This window comes from Melozone crissalis, unplaced genomic scaffold (assembly GCF_028551555.1).
Source record: "Melozone crissalis strain CALT ecotype California unplaced genomic scaffold, PUWL_Pcris_2 ptg000042l_1, whole genome shotgun sequence".
Taxonomy (NCBI): domain Eukaryota; kingdom Metazoa; phylum Chordata; class Aves; order Passeriformes; family Passerellidae; genus Melozone; species Melozone crissalis.
In genome coordinates this window covers 5,033,054-5,058,553 of record NW_026535820.1, presented here as the reverse complement: position 1 = coordinate 5,058,553, position 25,500 = coordinate 5,033,054, and the positions used below count along the sequence as shown (strand labels likewise).

The window sequence follows — 25,500 nt, the reverse complement described above, 5'->3', positions numbered from 1 at the left end:
GTCAGTCCACCTCACTTGTCCCAAGTGATGGAAAACTTCACTTGCAAACAAACACGAGCATGTCTGCAGGTTACTCATACAGTAACTATGACAGCCAAATCCCCAGAAAAGCCCCTGTAACAGTCAAGAGTTGCTCATACAGCTTAAAGCTAGATGATACGAATTACCAGGACCTATTTCTGAAGAAGTGGCTCATGTTAGTCCCTCTTGTCCTTTTCCTTCAACAGATTACCTTAGTTATCAATTATACTGTGACAAAACTGGGAAAGGAAACTGAAATTTTGCATTGAATGCCCATGTTTTGATCAAGAGAGTTTAAGTCTAACACTAGCTCAGATTAATACATGTATGTGAGAACTACTGAGGGAAAAAAAAAATCATACTGCATAGCTTACACTTGCATTTACCTCCCAAAACTCAGGCACACATACTAAAATACCCCTATCCTACAAATGAAAGGAATGTAACTAGAGCTTTACACTATCAGCATTCATCACTCAAATTGTCTTCTATACCTAAAAATTTGTGTTACAGCTTTGAGAGACAAATATAAACTGATAATCAGATACAAGCAGGCTTACACGCAGGTTGGATTGAAGCAGGCACTGCCAAGGGACTCCATCCTGCTGTGTAAACCACTCATTTCCACATCTGCTGTCTCTGCCCAAGCCAGAAAACACAGGTCTCTTGCAGTTCCACAGGCACACATACATACATGTTGCTTTAAGAGCACTGAGTGTTACAGCTTTCAAACAAAAGACACTTACAGTAACCTGGTACATAGATGCTTTATTTCTGACATTAACGCGGTCTGTATTGTGAGATCCTCTTACATAAAAGAAAAGTTTGTAGTACAACAAAAACTAAGATAAACAAGGCATTTGTTGCACTTTATGTCAAACCTTAGAACAAAAATATGGTGTAATATGTATTTAGGTTTCATGCAAGTTTGGCTGCTGCATGTACAATTTACCTATAAACTGAAAGAAATGCAAATGCACACAACATTCAAAAAGTAATAAGATGCCTGACATATGAAAGATTAAAACCTTCCTGCTAAAGCAACAAAGTAGGAGTTAACTAAACGACCCAACCAATACCAACACAAATTATGACTACTTACCATAAATCTATGCTTAAACTTGGTATAGGTAGCTTTGATGATACCATTTCTACTTCAATATACCACCCAGATTCTAGATAGTCATTCTGTCTTAATGTCTGATTTCATTTTTTGTGAATTAAATGTTGTCTCCAGCATTACATGTTGCTGTTAAATCCATTCTGGTAATGCACACCTAAATCTAGTACTGCCAAGAATTCCAATTGACTCCTTTAAATTTTGCTAGGTGAGGAGTAATCCTGGCATTTTCTGATCCCTTGCTTATAATAGGATTCCCGCCCCCCTTGAAATTTTGATGTGAATTAAAAACTGCTAAAAATGTTTGTGCCAATTACTATCAGAGCCAATATCAAAAAGCTCATAAAAACAAGGATTGTATAAGCTTTGAGATGCTTTAAAAAAATTTAAGAACCCATTACCTTCCTTGTGCCGCTCATCCATCACATGTTAAATTTCTCCATTAATTAATTCTTCTCTACCATCTTTGATATTAAAGTGTTAGGAACACTTTCCACACCCTGCATAGTACTGGTTGATCTCATTAAGTTAACTAGAGAACCTGACATCGTGTAATTTTACATACAGTGCATATGATGCTCGCTCTTTCCATCTCTCATAGCAGCAAGCCGATTCTGCCACGATCTGTAGCAGCACACCCGGGAGTGGAGAGGAAGAGTGTTTGAATTATAAATAACTAAAACTACAGTGTACAATTCTATTTACCTGTCAGTATTCTGTTGAGAGCACTCCATTATAACTTGCTCGAAATTAACTACATAAAAATCTCTACAACAAAAGCAAACCAAAACATTCCTTCAAAACCAAAAATAAAGACATAAAATAAGTGCAAATACCTAAAATAGGCAACTAAAGCAAGTGTTGTGACCTGTATACCTTTAAATAAGGACAAAGACTTTTCATAAATAAAAGAATGTTCTCTTTGCTCTTCAAACATTTAGTCAGTATATAATGGTCAAAGTTAAGTGCAGATAAATTGTTTTGAGATCCAAGGTGCCAAGTTTCTTAAAAAAAAAAAAAAGGAATAAAATATACATATTGTAAATGCATTAGTTTTTAGTTCCTATGCAGGACAAAGTACTCCTCGGTCATATATAAGACCCCACCATTTCTTTCTAAATATATTTAAACAAGGTACAGGAACAGTTGCTGTATAATATAGGAATACCTTGTAATTATGTTGTAGACCAACATGATTTTAGGGCTATAGTGCAATCTTTATGTAGATGTAACATACAGTATAGATTTTTACACTTCACCACTGTAATTCTTCTGCCATTTCATATATTTTAAACTTGTCCTTTTTCCATCTTAGCTGTTTTAACAGGAAACAACATTGGCCTCTAGACAACCTGCATACATATAAATATCTACATTTAAGCTTTGAAATGGAAATAAATTATAAAAACAGACTCCTTTCCAATTTACAAAATTTTGCTTGTTCCTACATACTGTACAATACATTCAACAATCATCTCATTTTGAGATTTATGAAGAAAATACTGATGCTTTACACTAAACTTAATTCACCCCCCTCTGCCTACTTCTAGTACCATTTGCAAATAAATATATTTAACACTGTAGTTAATTTCATTGTTTTGCAGCATACCAAAAAAAATTAGTAGTGCAACTTTCTATCCTTCCTTTGTACTCCTTTCCATTGTGTTTCTTTATATACTAGAAAATGCTACATAAGCAAAAGCACATTCAGTCATGTATGTTGCTCGTTTGGAAACCAGTAACAACCTATAAACCTACTCTATATTGAAAATGCTCTAACAGATAAAAAAGCGATGCAAGTCAAAAGAATAAATATGAAAAATAGACCTAAAAACTGTATGTTGTCAGTACTGCAATGTATTTTACCCTTCTTTATATTTTAGGGGGTTACTCTTTTAATATCTAAAAAATTCATTGCAGAACTGTTTGCAGTTTCCCTTCGTAAAGAATGCAAGAGCTTTGTGTCTGTTCTTTGTCAGTCAGAAGAAGAAAGGAAGCTTTAAGGTAGCTTTAAGGTTTCCCTTGGCAGACTCTCTCAAAGACTCAATTCCCAAGTATGGCACGGGAATGGCCTTCAACATTGTTTCAGTTTCAATGGAAAGAGATGGTTGTCAGCTGCAGTGACCATCACAGTATCAGAGACCTTGAATTGCTGTTGGTAGCTGTGTATGTGCTCAGATACCTTCTTGCTTGTTCAGTCATGATAAGCTGGTCTTCTGTTTTTCCATAAACAACTGCCTCCCAGTCACGACTTGGCTGCATAAAATAAAGTTCATTAAAAAGGTTCTTTTAACAAACTAAAATACTTAAGCAATTCTCATACAATGTTTCAGAGTAGTACTAAATTATTCAAGCCTAGCAATAATATATTTTACTGAGAAGGATCCAGTTCTACAGTACAGTACCTAAAACTTGTGACAAAGCTCCCTCATCACCCCTTAAATACAGCTCCCCAGCAATGCATCTGGGTTATGCTTTGAGTTCAAACACACAAAATGAAAAACATTCTTCAAGAGAGTCTAACCAGTTCAACAATTAATACATAAAAGGGAAGCTAATTAAGTTATCTTTTTGAATATCTTCCTCTTTAAATGTGCAAAGTTCAACAGGCAGAAAAACACATTATTGACAGCTGTCTGGAGACACCAAGGAAGGTAAAATGATTTGGGAACTGAAAAAGAAGATTGTGAGAACTTCACTGAACCAAGTGATGGCTGTGGAAGAATGGTCAGACTTTTGGGGAATATATTAGAAACAGCAAAGGAATTGGGAATGACAATGATGAATGGAAGAATAATTAAGCTACTAGTCCTGCTTTTTCCATAAGCAAAGCCTACATCTTCACATAAGGTACTGAATCTCAAGCTGATTCATTTCAGCTCCAAATTGGATCTGACACTGGCTGATTGTAGCATGATGAAGAATGCAAGATCCTTTCCCTCCCACATGGAGCTAGAAACTGATCCAAAGGATCAGTTCCACATATTGATTCACAAAGAAAATTAGCTGTTTGAGCTTCTCTGTAAATTTAGCAGAACTTGATTCATGTAAGGGACTTGGGGTTAGAGGCCACAAAACTGAGGGGGAATTTCTCTGGGGAAAGAGAAAAAGGTAAAAAGATGGCTCAATGAAAATATTTTTGAGTATACTATGACTAAGCTCCCCTTTTAAGTATTCTGAAGACCATACTTCTGGGTCAGATAGATGTATTCACCTTTGCTGCAATTCACAGCAAAAGAATTTTTTAATTTTTTTTTTTTTTTACTTTTAATATCACAATTACATGAACTTTGTTCTTCTTCCTCATAAGAAAAGATCAGAAAGCAATACTGTTGTCTCTCTACTTAAAAACACAATTGTTAAAGCAATTAAGTAGAATATAGAAGATCAGGCTCCAGGTATCCTGTCTTCTGGGTTTTCAAAATTTTTTTATTAGTACAGAGTAGATATTCTGAGAAGACAAAAATACCTTATACATTACTTCCCTATTGGACAAACTGGAATTGGTACAAAGTCAGGTCAAAGAAATCTCTTCTTAAAGCTGGTGATCAGGACAGAGGGAAAACTAGCTTCAGTGGTTTTACCAGTATGGAAAATATACGTATGTAAAAGAACAGGCCTGTTACTAGAATAATTACCAAACAGAATCTGTGGATAAACTCTGCTTAATGAATCCCACTGGGCTTATTATGAAGAGTAAGCACCAGACAAATTTGAGAAACTAAAGTCCTAAAGAAGTTTGGTTTGCACCAGGTCAAGTTTTCTAACTCTTAGTCTTGGGCACCCAAACCTGTTTTGTTGGTCTCCCCCTACCCTGTTTTTTTACCTCCCACATACAAATCTTAGTGAAACATCAATTTGTTTCACTGAACCAAAGTGTGAAACATCAGGGTTGTGTTTGAAGAACTTAGCTATGAATAAACACTTTGCAGAAAAATGACCAACTTACAAGAAATAAGAATCACAGAAACACTGAAACTGGATCACTGCTTTCAACAATTCTAGATATTACTGCAAGACAGAAATAAAGCAATACAGAATTTCTTTGTTAACCCACTAACAGAATGAACAGAATTCCTCGCATCCAGACCTGAAGAGTTTTCTCCATTTTGATATTTTTTGAAGCACATGTATTCAGTTTCTTCTTAATTACTGCATTTGCTTTGTTTGCTGGATTTGTATCCTGTTTTTCTGATGTCAGGTTACATCTGTTGTCCTGTATTTCCAACAATGGTGTCATTAATAAAGATGTGGTATATGCATTTTTTGACTATTGACAAAAAAGAGAGTAGAAAACAGGAATAATAATTAGTAGTTAATACGAAAAGGCTTCAAATGCTGTCTTCAGAGAAGCCAAAATGTAAATTAAGTCAATACTATCAAAAAGACCCTAGGAAAGAATCTGAAAAGAAAATGTAATGAAGTATATGAAGAACTAGCCTAGTCCATAGTGGGATCCATAGTACAGCAAGCAGCTGCAAGCACGGTTTAGGTGTCACTGAGTAGACAGTTTCTTTACTCTAAAGCCATGCCACTCCAATATATTTTGTTAAGAACAAGATTTGATAGGGTGGTAACTACAGAACAGTTTAAAAGAAAAAGAAAATTCCCTTTCACATCTAGGACAATCCTTGTGAAAGTAAGGACAAGGAGACTAGAGTCAAAAAAATAATATCACATCAATTTCAGGGGGAGGAACTGCTTTAAGAACTGAAATAAACACTGCATGGATCATTCCAGAAGAATTTTATGTATTGGTAATGCCTATGGAAAGAAACATAAATTAATTCAGCTTCAGTATACAAAAGTGGAAGACAGATACATGTAAATTTTAAAGACCAAAAGTTAGTTCACAGTAACAATGGCTAAGTATTTGCTTGCTTACAGAAACACCCCATTAAATTGTATTAAACCACCTTTAAGTATTTATTCTTCCTCAGACCTTATTCCTAAATTATCATCACATGGACACACAATTTCAACTTAAAGACTGGTATATTTTTCATTTTTAAATAAGATACCACCACTATTTTTCTTGCTAAGAGTGAATGAATGTTCTTGTTCCACTAACATTCCTTATAAAAATGCAGGAAAAACCAACTTTTCCCCAGTCCCCAGCCTTTAATAGACCAAAACATCAAGGTGTATCTTAACCTGGACTCAGTGATCCACAATAATGTGTCATAACAAGACAGCACTAAGAGAACAGCAGGCATTCTGGTCATGACTGGAATGGCTGCAGCACTGCTGCTCCTCCCAAAAGACGTTCCTGGGGAAGCTGGCAATTCCCACTAGGTGGCAGAGCACCCAATACCCAGCAGGAAGATTCCAAGGCTTGGCACAGAATCTGAGAGGCACTTTAGACGGGAATTTAGACAACCAGCTAGAAAGGAGTATGACCTAAGCACCTTACTCTGGCTTTTTAAGGAATTTAGCTCCTGCATCCTGTATATAGCCTTAAATCTAATCAAGAATTACAGACATTTACTCTTTAAGCATTAAACACATACATGCAGTAAGAACTCATTAGAAAAAAAATTTTCCTACAAGACTAAAGAGTAAGCTACTCAATTACTCAACTGAAAAAACATTAAGCTTCTTTTTAAAGGAAAAAGGGATCAAAATAGCCTCATATATGATTTCTTCATGTCCTGGTTGTTGAGGCAGAAGTATTCAAATTCCTTTAGGCAGAGGAAGCACACAAACTTCATCTTTTATATGCTTGATAATTGTTAAAGTATTCCCCTACTATGTGAAGCAGGAAAAACATGCTCCCTAATATGCAATTAGGTATTTTCAGAACACATTTTCCAGACTGTCAAGCATGCACAGCACAGGAGTAAATGTCATCTTCCAGGTATATTACAGAAAGCTTCAGCATGATGTGTATGCTAAAGTTTTTAGGCAACCAGCATGGAAACAGCTTTGCTACATTCACATTATTTTACCTTCTCTGAAGGACTGAAAGGAAAAATTCATGCATTAATTCCAGCCCAATGCTCACCTATTTCTTATGTACTTAAAACAATATTCGAAACTGAAGGTACTTTTCACTTTCTAGGTGCATTAATCTAGCAACTTCGGTCCAAAAATTTATTTTAGTGGGCAGAACAAAAGATACACAGTTCCATATTAATATTGCTGTCAGTGATGCTCTTCAGTTAGATTAGTTCAGTTTAATTCTTACCTGTACATCTAAACTATTATCTTCTGTCAAATGCTGGGCCCCAACCTCTTCTTTATCCTGTGGATCTAGGACCAGTGATTTTCTGACTTTTTTAGAAAAGTTGTGCTGAAATAAACATTTTGCAAAAAAATAATTGTAAAATATTATTTCAAAGCAGCTATTACCTATTTGAAATTACTATTGTCATATTACCTCCTGCTTGCAGTTTTTATACAAAGCGTCATCTTCCTCCTTGGGAAATATATCTGTTCCAGTTTCCTCTTTCAAAACTTCCCTAATGTCTTCCTCCGAGAAGGCAAGTGGTTGTGACTAAACATTAATTAAAATTGAAGAAGAAAATACAGGAAGTCTATTAGTGGCCAGTTCTTACAACATTCTACTTTCAGCTAATGTAGGCCAGAAAAGAGATCTTGCAAAACATAGCAAGAAAGGACCTAAGCTACTGTAGTTAAAAATCACAGGGCTACACTTCAAGGCTATGAAGATTATTTCAAGTTCATTTTACTCCACATTATTTTTAGCCAGATAAAACATATATATGCACACAATGCCTCAAAAAATGCAAGGCAGCATTGAAGAAGACCAACTATTTGTTTGCAAATGGTTATCCACTGATAAAAGGGATAAAAGTAATTTATATATACTAAATACCTACCTAAAACACATATATGTATATATACATGCATAAAAACATACTAAAACACTGTACTGGAAATGTGTAACTGTTGTTGTGAAATGAATTTATACCAATTTTAGCACAAATCTTTGAATAAGACATTGATAGTCCTAAGTACAGTACAGAATTTCACAGAAGCCATACAGATGGCTCCTTTGTGTACCAACAGGAGAAGAATTCCCTTAAGCCCTCAAAATTTGATTTTGAACAGGAGGTTAATAGTGGACAGAAACAGGAATGCCAAACCACTCCATTTGCATAGTGAGGGACTGTGAATCTATAGGGTAACACAGATGGTGCCAAGCCCTGTGGCAAAGTCTGAGCTACTTTCTGTGTTTGCAGAAAAGAAGCAGTCAATATATATTGGCTGGAATCTTTTCAGAATTTGAAAAGCATATGTCTCCTGAATTCCAAAAGTTATTATGCATTAACATACCTTAGCTAGGCTAGGAAGAGAACAAAAATTTAATTCATTTGGAACAAACTAACAAAAAAAGGTAACATTATCCATAGTCAACAAAACAAAAAAAAAAAAAGTGTGTGACAGCCAGCTGAATCAGAGGATCATGAACTGCTATACTAAAATTTTGGGATTTAAGATGAAGAAAACTGCAAACATCACTCAAGATTACCATACTGTGGTAAACACCTAGTTTCAGTCCTAGTGCTGTAGAAGCACCAAAATCAAAGAACAACTCAGCTCTTACATAGAGGATTCAAAGATAATGCAGTTTTTCAAGTGAAATGTGAAAGTTGTTTAGAATAATGAGGTCAGTCATACTCAACTACAGCAGTGTGCTCTTACCAGATTACCCAGCTGGAGAACCCACACCCATTCATTCTGATTTATAATTTTTCTTTTGAAAAAACAGAATCCTAAAGTATTAAATTTCAGGCATTTATGCAGCCACCTTGTAAGAGATACAGTTTTAGCAAGGATATGCAAATTTAAAACAACTCACAAACAAGAAACTGAGGCATTTAAGATTACTGTGGATCAAATTATTATATGTACTGAATTACTATTCAAGAAGACCATGCCTTCATACTACACTGAAGGATACAAGTCTAACAACCACATCCAAAGTGGTTTTGATTCACATTCTAGCTGTTCTCTAGGATAAGTAAATGCTTTTTAAGATCACACTGAGGCTTCCAATACCTCAAAAACAAGAGGGCATTTAGACTTCAAAAAAGAAAAGAAACAGTACAATCACATACCATAAGTCTGAGGGGACCATACTTTTTTTCCTGAGCAGCCAAAGCATTCTTAAAAGGAGTTGGTGTCCTTGGTGTTGAACCCAAAAGAGATCTTCTCATTGTGGGACTTCTAAAACTATTCAAGCATAGAAAAACATTCATATGTGCATTTTAACATTTTAATATTTTATCATTAGCAATGTAATAAAATTAATCTAAGAAACATTTTAAAATACTTTCATTTACACAACAGATATCACTACCATGCATCTGAAAGTACTGAGATCACCATAGCATTACCCCATGTGTATTAAACTTTAATTTAATAACACCACCAGATGTTTAATGTAATAAACCTACCCCACATTTTCCTTTTGATCTTGTGGTGTCATTTCCTTGTGTAAAGGAGTCGTAATAAGAACTTTCTGCCCACAGATTGGAGTTGATGTAAATGCAGGATTTTCAAAGTTAAATTGTTCATTTCCAGAACAAGTGTTGAAAAACTAAGCACAAGAAGGGAAAAAAAAAAGCCATCTTACAAGACAAAATTTCACCATTGTGCTGAACAGCAAAACCCTCCAAATTATATACATATATCTGAAAGACTTTTACTGACAAAACCCAGTACTCTATTCTCGACTAACACTTATTGCTGAAACCTTGATTTTCTTTTTAAAATCCCTACTCCTTAATTAGGTCACAGAAACAAAAGGTCTCTAGCAACATTTATTTGCATGAGAAAGTGTGAGCTGAGACACAGGTTGCCACTGCTGCTACCACTCTCCCCATTAGTCTTCAAAACAGAGGTTGTTTAACAGTATATTTTTAATATATTTACCCTTATGCAGATGTTTTAAGAAGTTTTTTGACATGTTTATTTAGGCTACAATGCACTACTAGGGAAGAAACTATTACAATTTACAACCCACCCAGCAGAGTCTTCACATTTAGCAGCATTTACAAACACCCTCACCTGCGATGGAGAGAACGGTAGTGTTTTCACTGGCGTGCGCTTCAGCGCCACATTGACGGCATCGTTACACAAGCCGTCGTTCAGCTCAGGAACCGGGGACTGCCCGGCACGCAACCTCTTCTTCTTTCTCAGGATAGCAGGTGGATTGCTGAACTTGTTTAAGTTTGAGGTTGATGAAAAAACGGTTTCCTCGTCCCCGCTGATGTTGCTGTGGTTTTTGCCATCGAGCATCACGCCCACGTTGTACTGGCACTCGGCGGCCCCGTCGCTGTGCTGGAGCCGCATCAGTTTCACTGGGGCCGGCTTGACAGGGGACACAACGGCCTCGGAGAGCTCAAAGCACGTATCGCTCCATGCCACCGGATCCTGCGCCGTGGGGGCAAAACACGAGCAGCTTATCCCAGACTACTTCACAATGTCCAGGCCAATCTATCAGCCCTCTACCTCCACAAGCCATATACTGAACTATTCTCTGTGTCTTTCATACAGTCATAAAACACTGGATATTTTAAGACACAATTCTTTTTAAACAGGCAATAAAGCACTTGATAAGGCAGAAATTATAGACAAACACGAAATATGGTAATTTAAGAGTATCTTACACATATTGTGTAAGATGACACTCCTAATTAAACACTTATTTTTAACAAGGAATACAAACTTACAATTTCCATAAGATCTAGTGCCTCTGCAAATTCTGGAATGGTCTGTAGAGGTGTTAACATTCTATTTGCTTCTACACCCAAGTACTTAGGTGGTGAATTCTGCTGAACAGGTGTGATGCGGGTCTCATCCATGCTGTAGAAATTACTTGTTTGTTCCTCAAGGCTACTTAGTGTATTAGGCATACAATCCTCCATGATAAAATTTCCAGACCAACAAGACAAGCTTCCAGCTTGCTAAAAAATTGTGAAGAAACACATTAATCTTATTCAACTTAGAGGCTGAAAAGAGTCAATTATGTGACTGCAGAGTGCGAAAAAAAGTAGTGTGTGGAAAGACTAAGCATAACTATCAATTCTGGCATTTTTAAATACTCATTATCTGTTTCAATTAAAGAAATTAGCCTTCTCTTTACATTACCATGCTCAACATTCTCAAATTGTGTAAGATTTTTATCTAACCTCACATTCATATCTTATACACACTCACAACTTAGGTAACTATGGGCTGTATTGGAAGCCATCTCTGATGCAAGTCTCCTGTGTACCTGAACACCAGTATATGAAGTAATCTTCAGTACAGAACACTGAACTTCTAATTTTAAGACCAGAAAATGTTTCTAGAGTGTGAAATACTACTTGTTTGATCTGGGGTTTTTTAATGCAGATTTTGCATTAATAGCTGAGTAAACTTCTAAAAGGTTATCCCACTTCAGTAGACTGCTTAGTACTGAAGAAACAAATTTTCATTTTCACTGGAAATCTAGAAGCAAACCAGATGCTACTAGATAAGCAGACTGCACTGTTTCAAAAGAATGGCGGGAATAACTCTGCCACATAAAATCTGAAGTTCACCTGTAACCTAAACTAGTGATCAATATGGTTGGGTTAGTTGGGTGTCTGATATGCCCAGCCCTCTGAAGAAATCAGTGACTGCCATCTGCAAGTCACCCTAATTCTATGGAATTAGGGAAATTCCACTGAATTTACACACAAATTGTGTACAGTGCATATTTATTTAGTGTTTGTTATGTCCAAATGTGGGTATTAAGTATTGCAAGCACTCACACTGAAGTTTGAGGAAAACATAATACACAGGACATTTCGAAATCAAATGGGGCAAAACCCATGTATTTTTCACCTCTACTGGGCAGAGGCTCAACATTGCTGATCCATAAAACTGAATGGCAATGATATCAAACACGTCACCTCCTGAAGAGGATTAAAATACTGGGTTTTAGGAACTGCCAAATTGTTGGTCATACTGCTGTGAAGACAATTTCTAAATTGTCTTCACAGTTTAGAAAACTGCAATAAAAATAAGTTGTCTCAGTTCTAATATATAGATTTTTGTTTTCCAATGCAACAGCCATAGGTTTGATTTTAGAGGGTCAGGTGAAAAAAACACCACACTAAACCACACAACCGTTACTGAATTTCTGAGGATTAACCTCAGTAATGCAAATTCAAATATTTAGAGAAATTTACAGTCCTTACAGAAGACATTTGTTTTCTTCTGATTTCATTCTCTGCTGACATAAGTAGCAATTCAAGTTCCTTTATTTTCTTTTCTTTATCAGGATCATCATCAATAAATGGCTGCTGAAAAATTTAAGAAAGAAGCCATTACTATTTTTTACTTCCACCACTTCTTCACAGTAAAGATTCTGCATTATAACACAGCTGTATTTTTAACAGGAATCTACACAGAGAGGGAACAAAACTGTTCAGGTTGTATCCAATTTTGTAGTACAGAAGTCACCCACAACTGAAACAACTCCAATTATCAGGAGATGGACCTGATGTTAAAGTGGTGTGTAAGGTGGTATTTTAACTGGATTCTAATAAAGTCTGTAAGTTATCTGTCTGCTAAAGCACTTTCTGAACTAAAGTCACTATATTCTATCTTTAATAGAACCAAGTGCTGGCACACTGTTTATATGTTTGTGGTTTCACATTCCTTCTACAATTCTGTGTTATTTATCCTCACTAAGTGTGTGAGAAAGTGTTTCAAATCAGCATTTGCTGACACAGTATTTATACAAGTCATCCCAACACTACTATCAGAAAAGAAAAATAGTTAGTTGGTTTTGATTGGCTTGTTTGTTCTTAACCTCCTTAACACCTTCCATTATTGCTATAAATATAGGCGAGGATATATGCTATCACTAGTTTAGAGAGTACTTCAAGGAGCAGAAAGTATCTTATACTTTTCTGTGTAGGGCAATCCAGACTGTCAAAAGCCAATTGAGGCTTTGTTGTGACTTGTATTCCTATACCATTATCAGGGAAGAAAATGCAACATGAAACAGATGGCCTGCACAGGGAAACTTCAGGTTAGGTAGAGAGTTCTACAGAATTTCTCTATCTAACACAAAAAAAATCCATGTATTATTCCCTGTGTCTTTTTTTACTTCTTTTACTAATTCCAAATAAACAGGAATTCTTCCAAGGCATCATATTAGATACCAAGATCAATATTCATTCTGCACCACATGAGGAATTTCAGATATATTCCAAATGAGCCCAAAAAAGCAAAAGGAAATAATATATCCAATTTCTACTTGTTTTAAAATTGCTTAATTCTTCAGGATTTAGAATGCTGCAGAATGGCAACTTATTGAAAGATGTTTATCAGTGAGAAAGAAATAAAACCTAATGAGAACAAAAAAGCACAGCCAGAGGTGTAAGTCACAGTAAGTTGAGTTTTTCAGGATAGGGTTATATTTATTACATAGATGTAAATAGTAAAGTCTTGTCTTAAACCTCTTGTAAGCTAGGGAATGCTAATATAGGTCACAATTTAGCCCCAAGATTTAACAAGTAGACTGTTTTAAGCCATATTTCTGTCAGAAATAAGCACAAACATCATGTATCTGGGATAGAGAAAGAAAGCTTCATTTTCCCTGCATAAAACTACCAACTACACTAGCAAGCTTACTTACAGAGGAACCTATATAAATGTAGGTGAATGATAAAGACTAACAGTCATTTTGAAGATACACATCTTTTCAATTTACTGAATAATACTACACAGTAAATACTCCTTAATTTATGAAGGCTGTTAACAATTTACCTGAACTATGTTGGAAGAAGATGGAGCATGTTCTAGACAGCTGCCTTCTGGTGAGGCATACTGATATGCTGGAATCTAAAAAGACATAAAACATTTTACAAACGCTCAAGAAAATGAGGATATAAAATGAACTCTAGTTTATTATACATTAATTGTTTATGGTTTACAAAATCCTGAGTTGCCATAAAATCACAAAAATACTCAACAGATCTTCAATCTTTCAGATGTTTGTTTCAAACCAAATCAATTATTTGAAACTGGGAGATACTTATTGTTCTAAATTTTGAACTTACATGTGTCTGAACAGGCACATAAAATTGATTCTGAGTGTGCAAGTGTTCCATAGTCAGACAAGGCTGGGGCTGAAGTTCAGCAGAACTAGCGCTTTCAGACTTTATAACACTTTGCAAATATCCTTCCTGTTCCACCTTTCTTCGCATTGTTGAATTCCAGTGATTTTTAATCGAATTATCAGTCCTAAAATGAAAGCATAAAACAGTACTGGTTTCCATATCTCAAAATTTAATATATGACACAATTGACAGGGTTTGTACAGTAGGTTAATCTGAAGCCACAAATTCAAAAAGTTCCGGCAGCTTAGACCGAAAGTTCTGTTATCAGCAGGGTTTTGGCATAATGACTAGAAAGCCACTCTTTTTAGAACTTCCTTCCACTAAACTTGAAGTGTGCCAGAAATTAAAAGCAGAAAAGGAGAAAGCCTTGGTTCTGACTGTAATCATTATGAGGAACCTTTTTTCTTAGATACATGGAATAATTTAATGAACACTGTTATTTACCTCTCTGCTATAAATTTGCAGTGCAGGTAGCTAAGAAAATCACCTCCCTGTCCCAAAACATAATAAAGGCACTTTGGCTGGTGTTTGCTACCAGAAGACATCTCTTCTAAAATTGACAGCCTGCAACCCCCGTTCTGCATTTTATGTGCAGCTTTGTGGAAGAATGTCCTACTACCTGTTCACGTCCTTGATCATGGATAGGATAAAACAGGCATGGCATTTTGACAGGCAGGCTGAAGTCACTCCAAACACTAAACAAACATTAAGGCAAGAGTAGACTATAACTGCATTACTGTCTAAAACACTAGTTTTATTATTCCTAGCCTTAGGTAGGGGTACACAGAAACAAAAATTGGTTAAAGACCCGTTCTCATTTAAGGGCACTCCAAGAAGTATTTGCCTTTTTCATCCCAGTAGTGTTGGACTCTTCAGATCTTCTAGATCTATGATCCTTAGCAGTCTTTAGCTAAGGGTGTCCAATTTATTGACAACAAACAAGCTAGCAAATAGGAATTCTTCTGTCAAATTCATCTTCCCTCTCCAAAATTCTCTTTAGATGTCTGTTCTCATTCCTCCAAAGGATTTATTGTGAGCCATGGATTGTGCACTTCATCAAAACACAAAATTTTTAGGCATGCAGCCCTCATTACACCAAGGTAACAAATGCTGACATTCCTCAGGCACAGCTAGACAGTCACCTCTTCAACACAAACTGAATTCAGAAAGGGACAGGTTAACACTGAATTTCAGTTAACAGTACAAGGTAAAAGAATTATTTCATTAAACTGTTCACACACTAAAATGTTGTTTTCCACAACCATAGAAATTGGCAGTGAAACCTGAAAGAAATATAAGGCAAACAATGCATACAATTAATTCTTAACATAGAGACCTCATGATAACCAACTAACTTTGCAAAGCATGACCCCTAGGTCTGGACTTTTGAGGGTTACTAAGATTTTCTTTTACAAGTGTCCAGTTCAACAAGTGCTACACAAAAAAAAAAAAAAATCAGATCTTAAACCAGGAAAGTCACCAACAAATGCATATTAATGAAGGCACTTTGAGATCAAGTTTGGTATCAAACCACTTTTCTACCACTGCTTGCAGTTAATTCAGTTCAGCTCTATTATAGAGGGTTTTTAAGCGATCAGGAGGAATCTGAAGACACCTTCAAATGGTTAGAGCTCTTTTTATGGGTTTTACATCCTTTTAAGAATACAGGTCAAATGTGAAAGATTTTTAGCATCTATCAAGATAACTATATTCTGAAGTAATCTCAGCAGATGCTCTCTAACTAATGAGATTTAAAAGGGTACTGAGATGAGCACTTTTCATATTCCAACATTTAACACAAACAGAGTTGAAAAGCACCTTCCAGGAAGCAGTTTTGCTATTTCAGCCCATCGGTTTCCCAAACGCTTGTGAGCTTCATAGATTATTCTGTCCTCTTCTTCTGTCCATGAAGACTTTTTTACCTCAGGATTGAGATGGTTATGCCATCTTTCTCTGCATTGCTTGCCTATTCTTCCTTTCAGGTGTTTTGCAATTAGAGACCAGCGCTTTGGACCATACTTCTGAACTAATTCAATAACCTGCAATATAGATGAAAGCACATTATAATTTCAAAACCTAATTTACCTAATCAAAGGCTGAGGACACTGATAAACACACATTTTAGAACAGTATTCTAATAGAAACTGATATTAGGCTTAAGGAGGCACACAGTGACTTGGGGGTTTAAAAATGATTTTTCAAGAAATCAGACATTACTAACTCCAAATTCTCTCTCTTATTTAGAATATAAGTGTATACTGATGAAAACATTCATTTGGAAGTTTCCTTTCTATCACTCATTGCATAAGCTGACATTTGGAAAGGCCAAAAAAGAAACGGGTAAACATTTCATTTGACTACTTTCAACAATATTCATATGAGAAAAGACCCACACTTCTACATCTAGAAATGAAATGGAGATTGGGAGTTTTTACAGAGTAGAAGCTTTTCTTAAAAGACTAATGAAAACTGTAAAAAAAATATATTAGGAAGACCACCTTCATAAATTGGCAAACAGTAGTTTACAATATCTTAGAACAGTTTTAGACAGTAGGAACAAGAAACCAGTTTGAAATACCACAAGAAATCTGTATTTGCATCTCCCTACCAGGCAGTCCAGGTTATGCAGGCAAAAGGCTACAGTATGGATTAACAATAGGAAGGTGAAAGAGGAGCCTAAACCACTGATAGCTTCTTTACACAAGGAAATGGTTTCACAGAATATTCTGAGCTGAAAAGAAACCAGAAGGATCATCGAGTCCAATGGCCCATACAGGAATCACTCTCACAACTTTGGCATTATGAGCACTACGCCCTAACCAAATGAGTTGATCTCAGGGTTGTAACAGTAGGTTATGAAATAATTTCCCTTAGTTCCCAAACCCTTCAAGTCTGATGGTTTTGAGGAACAAAAGATGTAAATGAGACCTCTGACCTTTAGTGCTACAAAGAGATCCCCCCCTACTTGATAAGCTAGAGTAATTCAGCCAGCAATCTCACTAATGGGAAATTAAATGCTTGAGCAGACCAAACATTCCATCTACTTGAGAATTTTTTTCTTCTCACACATCATAATGTAATAAAAGTATCCACATCACAAGATGCATCAGACATCAACTACATAGAAATGGAACTTTTTAAAAGTACACATTCTTAGCACTCATATGTCGATTTTATTAAAGAGCAGAGTATCAATTAGTTTTTGTTACCCTCTGATCTTCTTCTTTAGTCCAGGGACCTTTAATCAATTCTGGGTTTAGTACCTTCTGCCACCGATGCTGGCACTGAAAATCTGAACGATTCTGAAACAGTTTTAGAAGAGCAGTGTAGCTGTTATACTGTCAAATACATAAAGCTGTAAATACATTCTAGCATGAATTATTAGCTTATTTCAAATTAAAAGACTTATTTAGAAATTTGTTCTAAGTATAATCGTTAAACTCTCCCTTATTATTTCTTATTCCATTTGCTTATAAAAATCTCTTCTCTGGAAAAAAAAAACCAACCTTGCATGAAGCTCTAATTTAATTATTTCAATGTACTAACTTGATAATCAAATTCAGAACTTACTCATTTTTTAAGAAAAATTTATATTTGTTCTCATTACTCCCCACTTTCTCTGAACTTTGTGGTTGATCTATTTTTGACATTATCTATAATTTAAATAAGGGGAGAAATTTTTAAGGAAATACTTTTCCTTCCAAATAAAAGAATACACTTTTTGCTAAATCCCAAAAGAATGTATTCTCGGCTCTTTACTACAGTGTTAAGGAAAACAGATTTAGATCAAATTTAGTTAACATATACTAATTAAACAAGATTGGTTTTGCTGGTCAGGACAGATGGTGCTTTTCTGTAGCTTCACTAAGGATCTTTTGAAATATTGTTCCCAGTTATGAAAGAGAAGTAACCTTCACTTAGCCTCCTAAAAGCTGTCTATATGAAAAGGCTGGTCAAATGCTCACAAATATACAGGTAAGAGCCTGGCCCAGGACAGCATACTTTTTTAACACTGGGACACAATTATTTACTTGCTTCAGAGCAAGCTGTTGGATAGCAAGTACCAATTGCAAGGTTTTCCTGGTCTTGTCTACCAAATAAAGGTGTTACCTAAGATGAAGTTAAAGAAGTAGCAGTCTGCAAGACCAGAAAAACCACCCAGAACACTGACACTTGACATTACACTGTTCACAGTACCTTCAAGCTAATCACAAGTAGTAACTGTATGATTAAAAGCACACTACAGTTTTTTACAAAACATCATCATTTCCTGTTGAAGCGAAGCTGTAACAGACAGACTCAATATAGAATAGCTGTTACCATTTGGACAAAACCATTTTAAATTGTGGCCTTTTAGTGCTTTTATCTTCCAGACCTTTCTGAAATCATAATATGATTTGGAGAGAAGAGCAAAGCAAATGACAGAATGAAACAATATAATCGCTTCAGTTTGCCTTAGCCACAAAAAAAAAAAAAAAAAATCAAGTGATTACAAGCTACACTCTCACTCTTGAGAGTGACCTTGAAGCCATCTTCACTTTTTTCAGGCAGAATGGAGGGAAGGTTTATCTGTGCTAGTCCAGCAAAGAAATGAGGTTTTAAAGGCACAGCAGTTTGAGGGCCTTTACAATTCAAGATACCCTTGGCTTTCCCAGCAAAAGACCATCAGTAACAAGTGTGAATTATGCCAGCCTCTATGATTTGGCTGGCAGCCTCTATTATTTAGGTCACCTAAAAAGGCTGCGCAGGCTCCATCCGTGGAGATAATCAAACCCAAACCCTGACCTGGGCAGCCTGACCTTGCTTGAGCAGGGGCTGTGAGCTAGATGACCTGCAGAAATTCCTTCCAATATCAATGATTCTGCAGCAGGCACCTGATTATGCACATTTCCTATGATAACTGGGGAACGTTTTTTTCAACCTCACTTGGGCCCAGCTGAACAACAGGTTTGTCTCCAGAAACATTTTTTTTCAGATGGAGAATTTTTTACTGAACTGTTAGATCTGTTAAATGCAACTCCACACTACACCTGCATATCAGTATCGCCAAATGTATTTTCAAACAATTTAATATAAAAGCTTTTTGATTCTCCTCTGCCATCCACTCATGTCACTGATTTTTATAAGGGAATAAGGTACATGTAAGGAATATGGATTTGTTCTTACACGACTTAAAATTAGAAGCTTTGAGTTCATTACCTGATATCTATATTTTGCCACTTGGAAAAAAAAATAGAGGCATCACAGTTGCATAAAAACATGAGAACAATGCAAATTTATAGTTGTTCATCATTTAGAATTCAAGTCCTTTTTTACCTTACAGTGGAAGTTCATACAACCACACCATCCCACACAATATTGTAAGAACCTCAAAAGGCAGAAGGAGGTCCAATTTTTTTGATTTCTAATATTTCAATATCCAATATCACTTCTAGGAAGTAATTTCAGCCTTATATTCTATAGCAGGCATTTAATAGCATTTGTTCAGAAGAGAAACAAACACCATCAATTCTAGTTGTAGGTACTTTCTGCCGTTACCTCAGGGAAGCAGTCATCACTGTAAGAAAAAAATCAAACCCAAACAAACAAAAGACCCCAACAAACACACACAAATAAATAAATAAAACACACATGCCCCCTTGCCTATGGCAGTTAAAAAATTAATCCTGCTCCTTTCAAGAAATCTTTCAGATGCAACCCACTCTCCTAACTGCCTCAGAAGCAATCTGTGAACTGTGGATAGAGCCACCACGAGTGATGGAACCACTAAGATACAGGAATGAATTCCATAATGAAAACAAATAGCAAGTGTGAACACAAGGCATTTTTGATCATTTCAGACCATCACTGAAGACTGACCCCATAAGATTCCTCAAGGTCTGAGCTAGATCAAGCCTGTTTTAGAAGAATCCTCTAAAATAGTTCTTATTATGTGCTTCTGAGTCTATTTCACTTCATTTCCAAGCTAGACATATGACCAAAGTAAATAAATATTAAGAGAATTTAACTGAAACAGAGATTCAACTTACTTGTAGATGACTAGCAATGAAAGCCCAATCATCTGTACCATTTTGTTCCACCAGCTTCTTTAGCCTTTCATCCTGTTAAGACATAACCTCAGCCAATAAATTTTACATGCTACCCCAATACAAGACTAAATAATAACGTATTTCATGAGCTAAGAAGATCAGGTAGGGATCAGAGTAAAACAAAAAAAAGTATTACCTCTTCACGGGTCCATTTCACCTTGCTACATATCTTCTTCAAACCTTTTTGCTGTGGTACTTCATAGTCATGATCCATATATTGAAAGTCATCGTCTTCCTCACTGCAAAATACAACAGATGAGTGAAGAAGATCAAAAGAGAGTTTAAAACATCTCTGAAAAACCTTTTTTTCTAATTACTTGCAGGTTTTCTCCAATCTGTACATATTGTTCTAAAATGACACATGGGATTTGCACGATCACAAGGTCTGCCTCTAGCAGTTCACCAGGTCAAATTACCAAATTAATTTTAATTTCAAGGCCACACACTGGACAGATAACTCCTTCCAAGACAAGATTTAAATTTGAAGTAAAAACTACTTTTTAAGACTCATGCATTTCTAATACATTTTTTCATCTTTATTTTACATGAATGAGCTTACAGAGTGATGTTAGGCTGCAAAACACATTCATGATCCACCTCCGTAAGTGAAACAACAAACACAACAAGAATGTTAAGTAAGTAAATCTCAACTTGAGATTTTACGTGGGCTCCTGACTTGACCAAAAGCGTTGCCTCGGTGTTACAGGAATTAGATACAAATCTTTGAAGACAGAGACGTTCCAGAATAAACAATTTGGGCCTCAGCGCGGAGCCCCAAAGCGCAGAACAGCCAGCTACCGCTGCGACTCCGCGTAGATCCCGCTCCATCTACTGGAGAAACGCGGAACTCCACAGCCTGCATAAACAAAGCCTTCCAAACAGGCGGCACCGGGAAGAGCTTCATGGAATCATCGCTGAAACTTCTGTCAGTGACTCATGTTCGCATAAATTCAAACACATGTGCAAACCTAGCTCTAACAACAAGAGCTGCTGTGCCCCTGCACTAATTGTAGCAAAGGCACAAAGAAGGGACTCCCATCCAAATACATCACTTAAATCAAAAGCAGTTTCACAGGGCAATTTTCTTCTCCATTTTATTATTGGTACAAAGCATGATAAAAATATCATAAATTCAGGTTCTAAACAAAAATTATTTCTTCTCATCCTTCAATTTTTAATCAAAAGTATAAAAAGAAACTCTTCCCCAGTAATGAAATTAACCTGTGCTGGTGTCCCAAGAACACATTCAATGGATGATCTCTCCATTATTTTCTAGAACATGCTATTATCAGCAGAGCACGCTGATTAACCACGTACACATTATTTGTTATTTCCCATTAAGTCTGTTCCTGTCAGCCACCGAGGACATACTTTATTCAAAAGCATTGCCACAGGACAGTAAGTGCCCAACTCCTGCAGACTTGCTTCTACATCCTACACCACATCAGCATTTGCCCTACTTAGCTTCATGATGCAGCAGTAAAACATAAGCAAATTAAAACTTTGCTGAGTTGCTGAAAGACAAGGCAGCAAACTTGTGGGAAGGCCAACAGCAAGTTCTTCATCATACTTTCGGAAAAAAAATGAGCTACAAATGCTTTAAGAGGTTTGCATTACATGGGTTAAGACTTACAAAAACAGAACTTAAACTCAGAAGTAACAGCTTGTTATGCCTCCCTACCAACTCCTCTTTTTTCTTTTGTCCACAGGTATTTGACAAACTTCAGGGATCTATCTTAGGATTGTAATACCAAAGTACACTTCTCATAATACCATTTCATACCAAGCAGGCCATACAGTTCACTTATAACTAAAATCAGGCCTTCTTGTAGAGCCCTTTGTCAATATGACCTCCTCACCCACTGCAGAGCAAACTGGTTCGTGAGCAATCTTCAGTAAGGAAAAAAGTCACAGGGACCCAAGAGCAGAGCAGGGCTCCATGTGCAGGGGGACAGACCCAAGAGCAGAGCAGGGCTCCATGTGCACAGGGATCCAAAGGCAGAGCAGGGCTCCATGTGCACAGGGATCCCAAGAGCAGAGCAGGGCTCCATGTGCACAGGGATCCAAAGGCAGAGCAGGGCTCCATGTGCAGGGGGACAGACCCAAGAGCAGAGCAGGGCTCCATGTGCACAGGGATCCAAAGGCAGAGCAGGGCTCCATGTGCACAGGGATCCCAAGAGCAGAGCAGGGCTCCATGTGCACAGGGATCCAAAGGCAGAGCAGGGCTCCATGTGCACAGGGATCCCAAGAGCAGAGCAGGGCTCCATGTGCACAGGGATCCAAAGGCAGAGCAGGGCTCCATGTGCACAGGGACCCAAGAGCAGAGCAGGGCTCCATGTGCACAGGGACCCAAGAGCAGAGCAGGGCTCCATGTGCACAAGGATCCAAGAGCAGAGCAGGGCTCCATGTGCACAAGGATCCAAGAGCAGAGCAGGGCTCCATGTGCACAGGGACCCAAGAGCAGAGCAGGGCTCCATGTGCACAAGGATCCAAGAGCAGAGCAGGGCTCCATGTGCACAGGGACCCAAGAGCAGAGCAGGGCTCCATGTGCACAGGGACCCAAGAGCAGAGCAGGGCTCCATGTGCACAGGGACCCAAGAGCAGAGCAGGGCTCCATGTGCAGTGCCAGAGCAGGTGGGGGCCCCGCCTGGGGCAGCTGTGGCTCAGAGCCCTGCACCGGGAGTCCCACGGCCACACCGGTGCCTCTGCCAGCCAGGCAGGCACCGACCCCTCTGGCACCTCCATCCCACCTGAAAAAGCACCTAGTCCTGAGTCTGGCTTACACCAGTGCTGTGATAGACTATAAATCAAAACTACCACTTGAAGTTTTCAATTAAAAAGACAAGATTTTTAAACACATGGGATTGTTATAGCTCCTTTGATAATTCTCTTGCAGTTATGAAACTGCTAAAATACTGCACTGAAGTGGAAGGCATCCACCAAGTTTATCAAATAAGACAACTGGGACAATAAAGTACATATTTTGTGAGATCTGCGCTAGCTGCCCTTGCAATTCTGAGTTGAGGATCATTAAAAGAAAAAAATCAAGCTTGCAACTGTAACAACCAAGAGAAATTTAACATTAAATGAATGTGAGATTAAACTTAATACCATTTGGTGCAAAACAATTACACTTTGTCATTACTTCACACCTAGATTAAAAGTCTTGAAGTCACTTTCACGCAAACTCCTAGCTTCAATGATTGAGTTGAGGAGATACCATCATCAGGCACTGACACAACATCCGCCTCGGGCTACCGATCTCTAACCAAACCTTCCTCTGCTATCCACAACCCGCTCTACTTTCAATCATGAAATCAAAGCACTCCACAGCCATGGGAGAGATAATACAACCTAAAGCTTGACAAAAATGAAACCACTGTGTGTAATACCACAGGTGAAAGTCCCTTAAACTACAAAATGCTTATTAGGAGTGCCAAGAAACATGCTGTCTCCGAGCCAAGAACAGATAGCTTCAGCAGTCAGCCTCTGCAAGCAAAGCCCTTAGTGGCTTACACAACGAGAACACCAAAGCATTGTTTTCTTGTTTTAGTTGCAGCTTTGCAGAAAAATATTCTCTCATAATTTTTCCCATGTCAGAGGAAAACACAAAAGCAGTTTTAATATGTGTAACTTTGAAACCACCCCCAAGTCCATGAAAAGTATACATTCACAACAAACCCCAGATGCCACAGATAACTCACCGAGTATCCTTTCCTTTCCCAATCCTAATCCTTCTCCTACACCTCTTTCTAACTTTCCAGAAACTGATTTAAGACGGGAATAACCATAGCGACTAAACAGTTCTCCAAGACCCACCTTCTGAATACAAAACAAAGACACACCCATTCTCATGTCAATATAACAAAAGATGTATGAAAGCCGTCTAGGGCAGCTGCTAGAGCTCTTGTGCAAAACGTGATCTCTCAGGAATATTTCAGGCTAGTTTGTGATATCTTCAGTCAAATAATATATCAGCTGAGAAAAAGTAGGTCCATTGAACATACGGAAAGAATCCACAGCCCAAACCTTATATCAAGGCTGCGCCAAAGCCACTTGGGAGGTGAAAAGGAAAAAGTGTTACTCCAGCAAAAGGAAAATAACCAGCACGGAAAGCGACAGCGGAGACAACACAGCTGTTACTGACAAGCGCAGCTGCCCAGGTAAGCTACAACAAAGACGACCTGAGCGAAAGCACAGAAGTGAGAGCAGCTGCCAGGGGAAAGGCGGGATTTGTACCCCAGCGGAGGTGCCCAGAAGTCCGAGAGGAGAGATACCTGCGCGGGTGCCGGAGGGGGGAGGGAGGTGGGCAGTGACAGCCGAGGCCGGGGCGGTGAAGGAGGCCGAGAGCAGCGCTAAGGGGCGGGGCGGCACCTGGCTGCGATCCCGGGGCAAGGGGGGAGCACCTGGCCGGGATCCCGGAGCACGGTGGGGCACCTGGGCTCGGGACGGCGGCGTGGAAGGCAGCACTGCCCGGGAGGGGAAGGGGGGCAGAAAGCGCAGAGCGCCCCGGTCCCGCACTCACCTGCGCCGTCTCTCCGCCATCCTCGGCGCGCACCATAGGGGGGGCCGCCACGGCCGCGGGGCGCAGCACGGAGCCCCCGAGCCGCCCGGGCTCCCTCTCTCACAGCCGGGCAGGGACGTAGCGGGGCACCGGCGGCTCAGAGTGCCTCTAGCCGGGCAGGGATCCTCCCAGGGCCCGCTGGTGCCCGCGGTGCCCGCAGCGCCCCGGCGGCCGCCTTCAGCCCCGGCCCGGCCCCGGCGCGTCAGGCATGGCTCGGCCTGGCCGCTGCCCGCAAGGACGGGGCGCGCAGCGGCCCCTTTCTCGCCCCTACTGCGCCTCGCTCTCCGATGCTGTCAGAGCTGCCGCGGGGTTCGGCGGCGCCCGCCGCCCTCCTTCCCTCCGTCTCCGGGCCGCTCTGCTCCGCTGCCCTGCCCTGTGCCCGCCCGGCCGCCGCCCAGCACCGGCCGCCGCCACCGCCGCTCGGGCTCAGCCGCCGGCGCTCGCGGCGCGCTCGGCCGTGCCGCCCGAATCTCGCGCGCAGCCTCCCCCCCGCGAGCCGCCGTTTGAATCTGCGCAGGCGGACTGACGCCCCATTGGCCGCCGCCGACCGCACGCGGCTCCGCGCGCCGGGCGGGAGGG

The 25,500-nt window shown here is 38.8% G+C and overlaps 1 protein-coding gene across 2 annotated transcripts; it reads right to left on the bottom strand.

Moving 5' to 3' along the window:
- Window positions 1-3,009: 3,009 nt before the first annotated feature.
- On the bottom strand, window positions 3,010-24,942 carry MYBL1 (MYB proto-oncogene like 1). Of its 2 annotated transcripts, XM_054285257.1 has the most exons (16): window positions 24,883-24,942; window positions 20,494-20,596; window positions 20,298-20,369; window positions 17,478-17,570; window positions 16,087-16,307; window positions 14,209-14,392; window positions 13,916-13,990; window positions 12,337-12,441; window positions 10,843-11,076; window positions 10,178-10,543; window positions 9,565-9,707; window positions 9,226-9,340; window positions 7,521-7,637; window positions 7,329-7,433; window positions 5,232-5,411; window positions 3,010-3,397 (listed from the first exon to the last, which is right to left on the bottom strand). In XM_054285257.1, the coding sequence occupies exons 1-16, from the start codon at window positions 24,900-24,902 to the stop codon at window positions 3,269-3,271; spliced, it is 2,262 nt and encodes a 753-aa protein (XP_054141232.1). In that variant the 5' UTR covers window positions 24,903-24,942; the 3' UTR covers window positions 3,010-3,268. The 2 variants fall into 2 exon arrangements, with proteins under 2 accessions (XP_054141232.1, XP_054141233.1); XM_054285258.1 differs by lacking the exon at window positions 5,232-5,411.
- Window positions 24,943-25,500: the final 558 nt, after the last annotated feature.

What these genes read in the sequence shown, in the direction of transcription:
- MYBL1 (XM_054285257.1), bottom strand. Translation starts at nt 24,902, where the DNA reads ATGGCGGAGAGACGGCGCAG. An exon ending in TGAAATGGACCCGTGAAGAG is followed by an intron (nt 20,370 to 20,493) that starts GTAATACTTTTT and finishes ATGTCTTAACAG; the next exon opens with GATGAAAGGCTAAAGAAGCT. An exon ending in GAAGAAAACAAATGTCTTCT is followed by an intron (nt 11,077 to 12,336) that starts GTAAGGACTGTA and finishes ACAATTTTTTAG; the next exon opens with CAAGCTGGAAGCTTGTCTTG.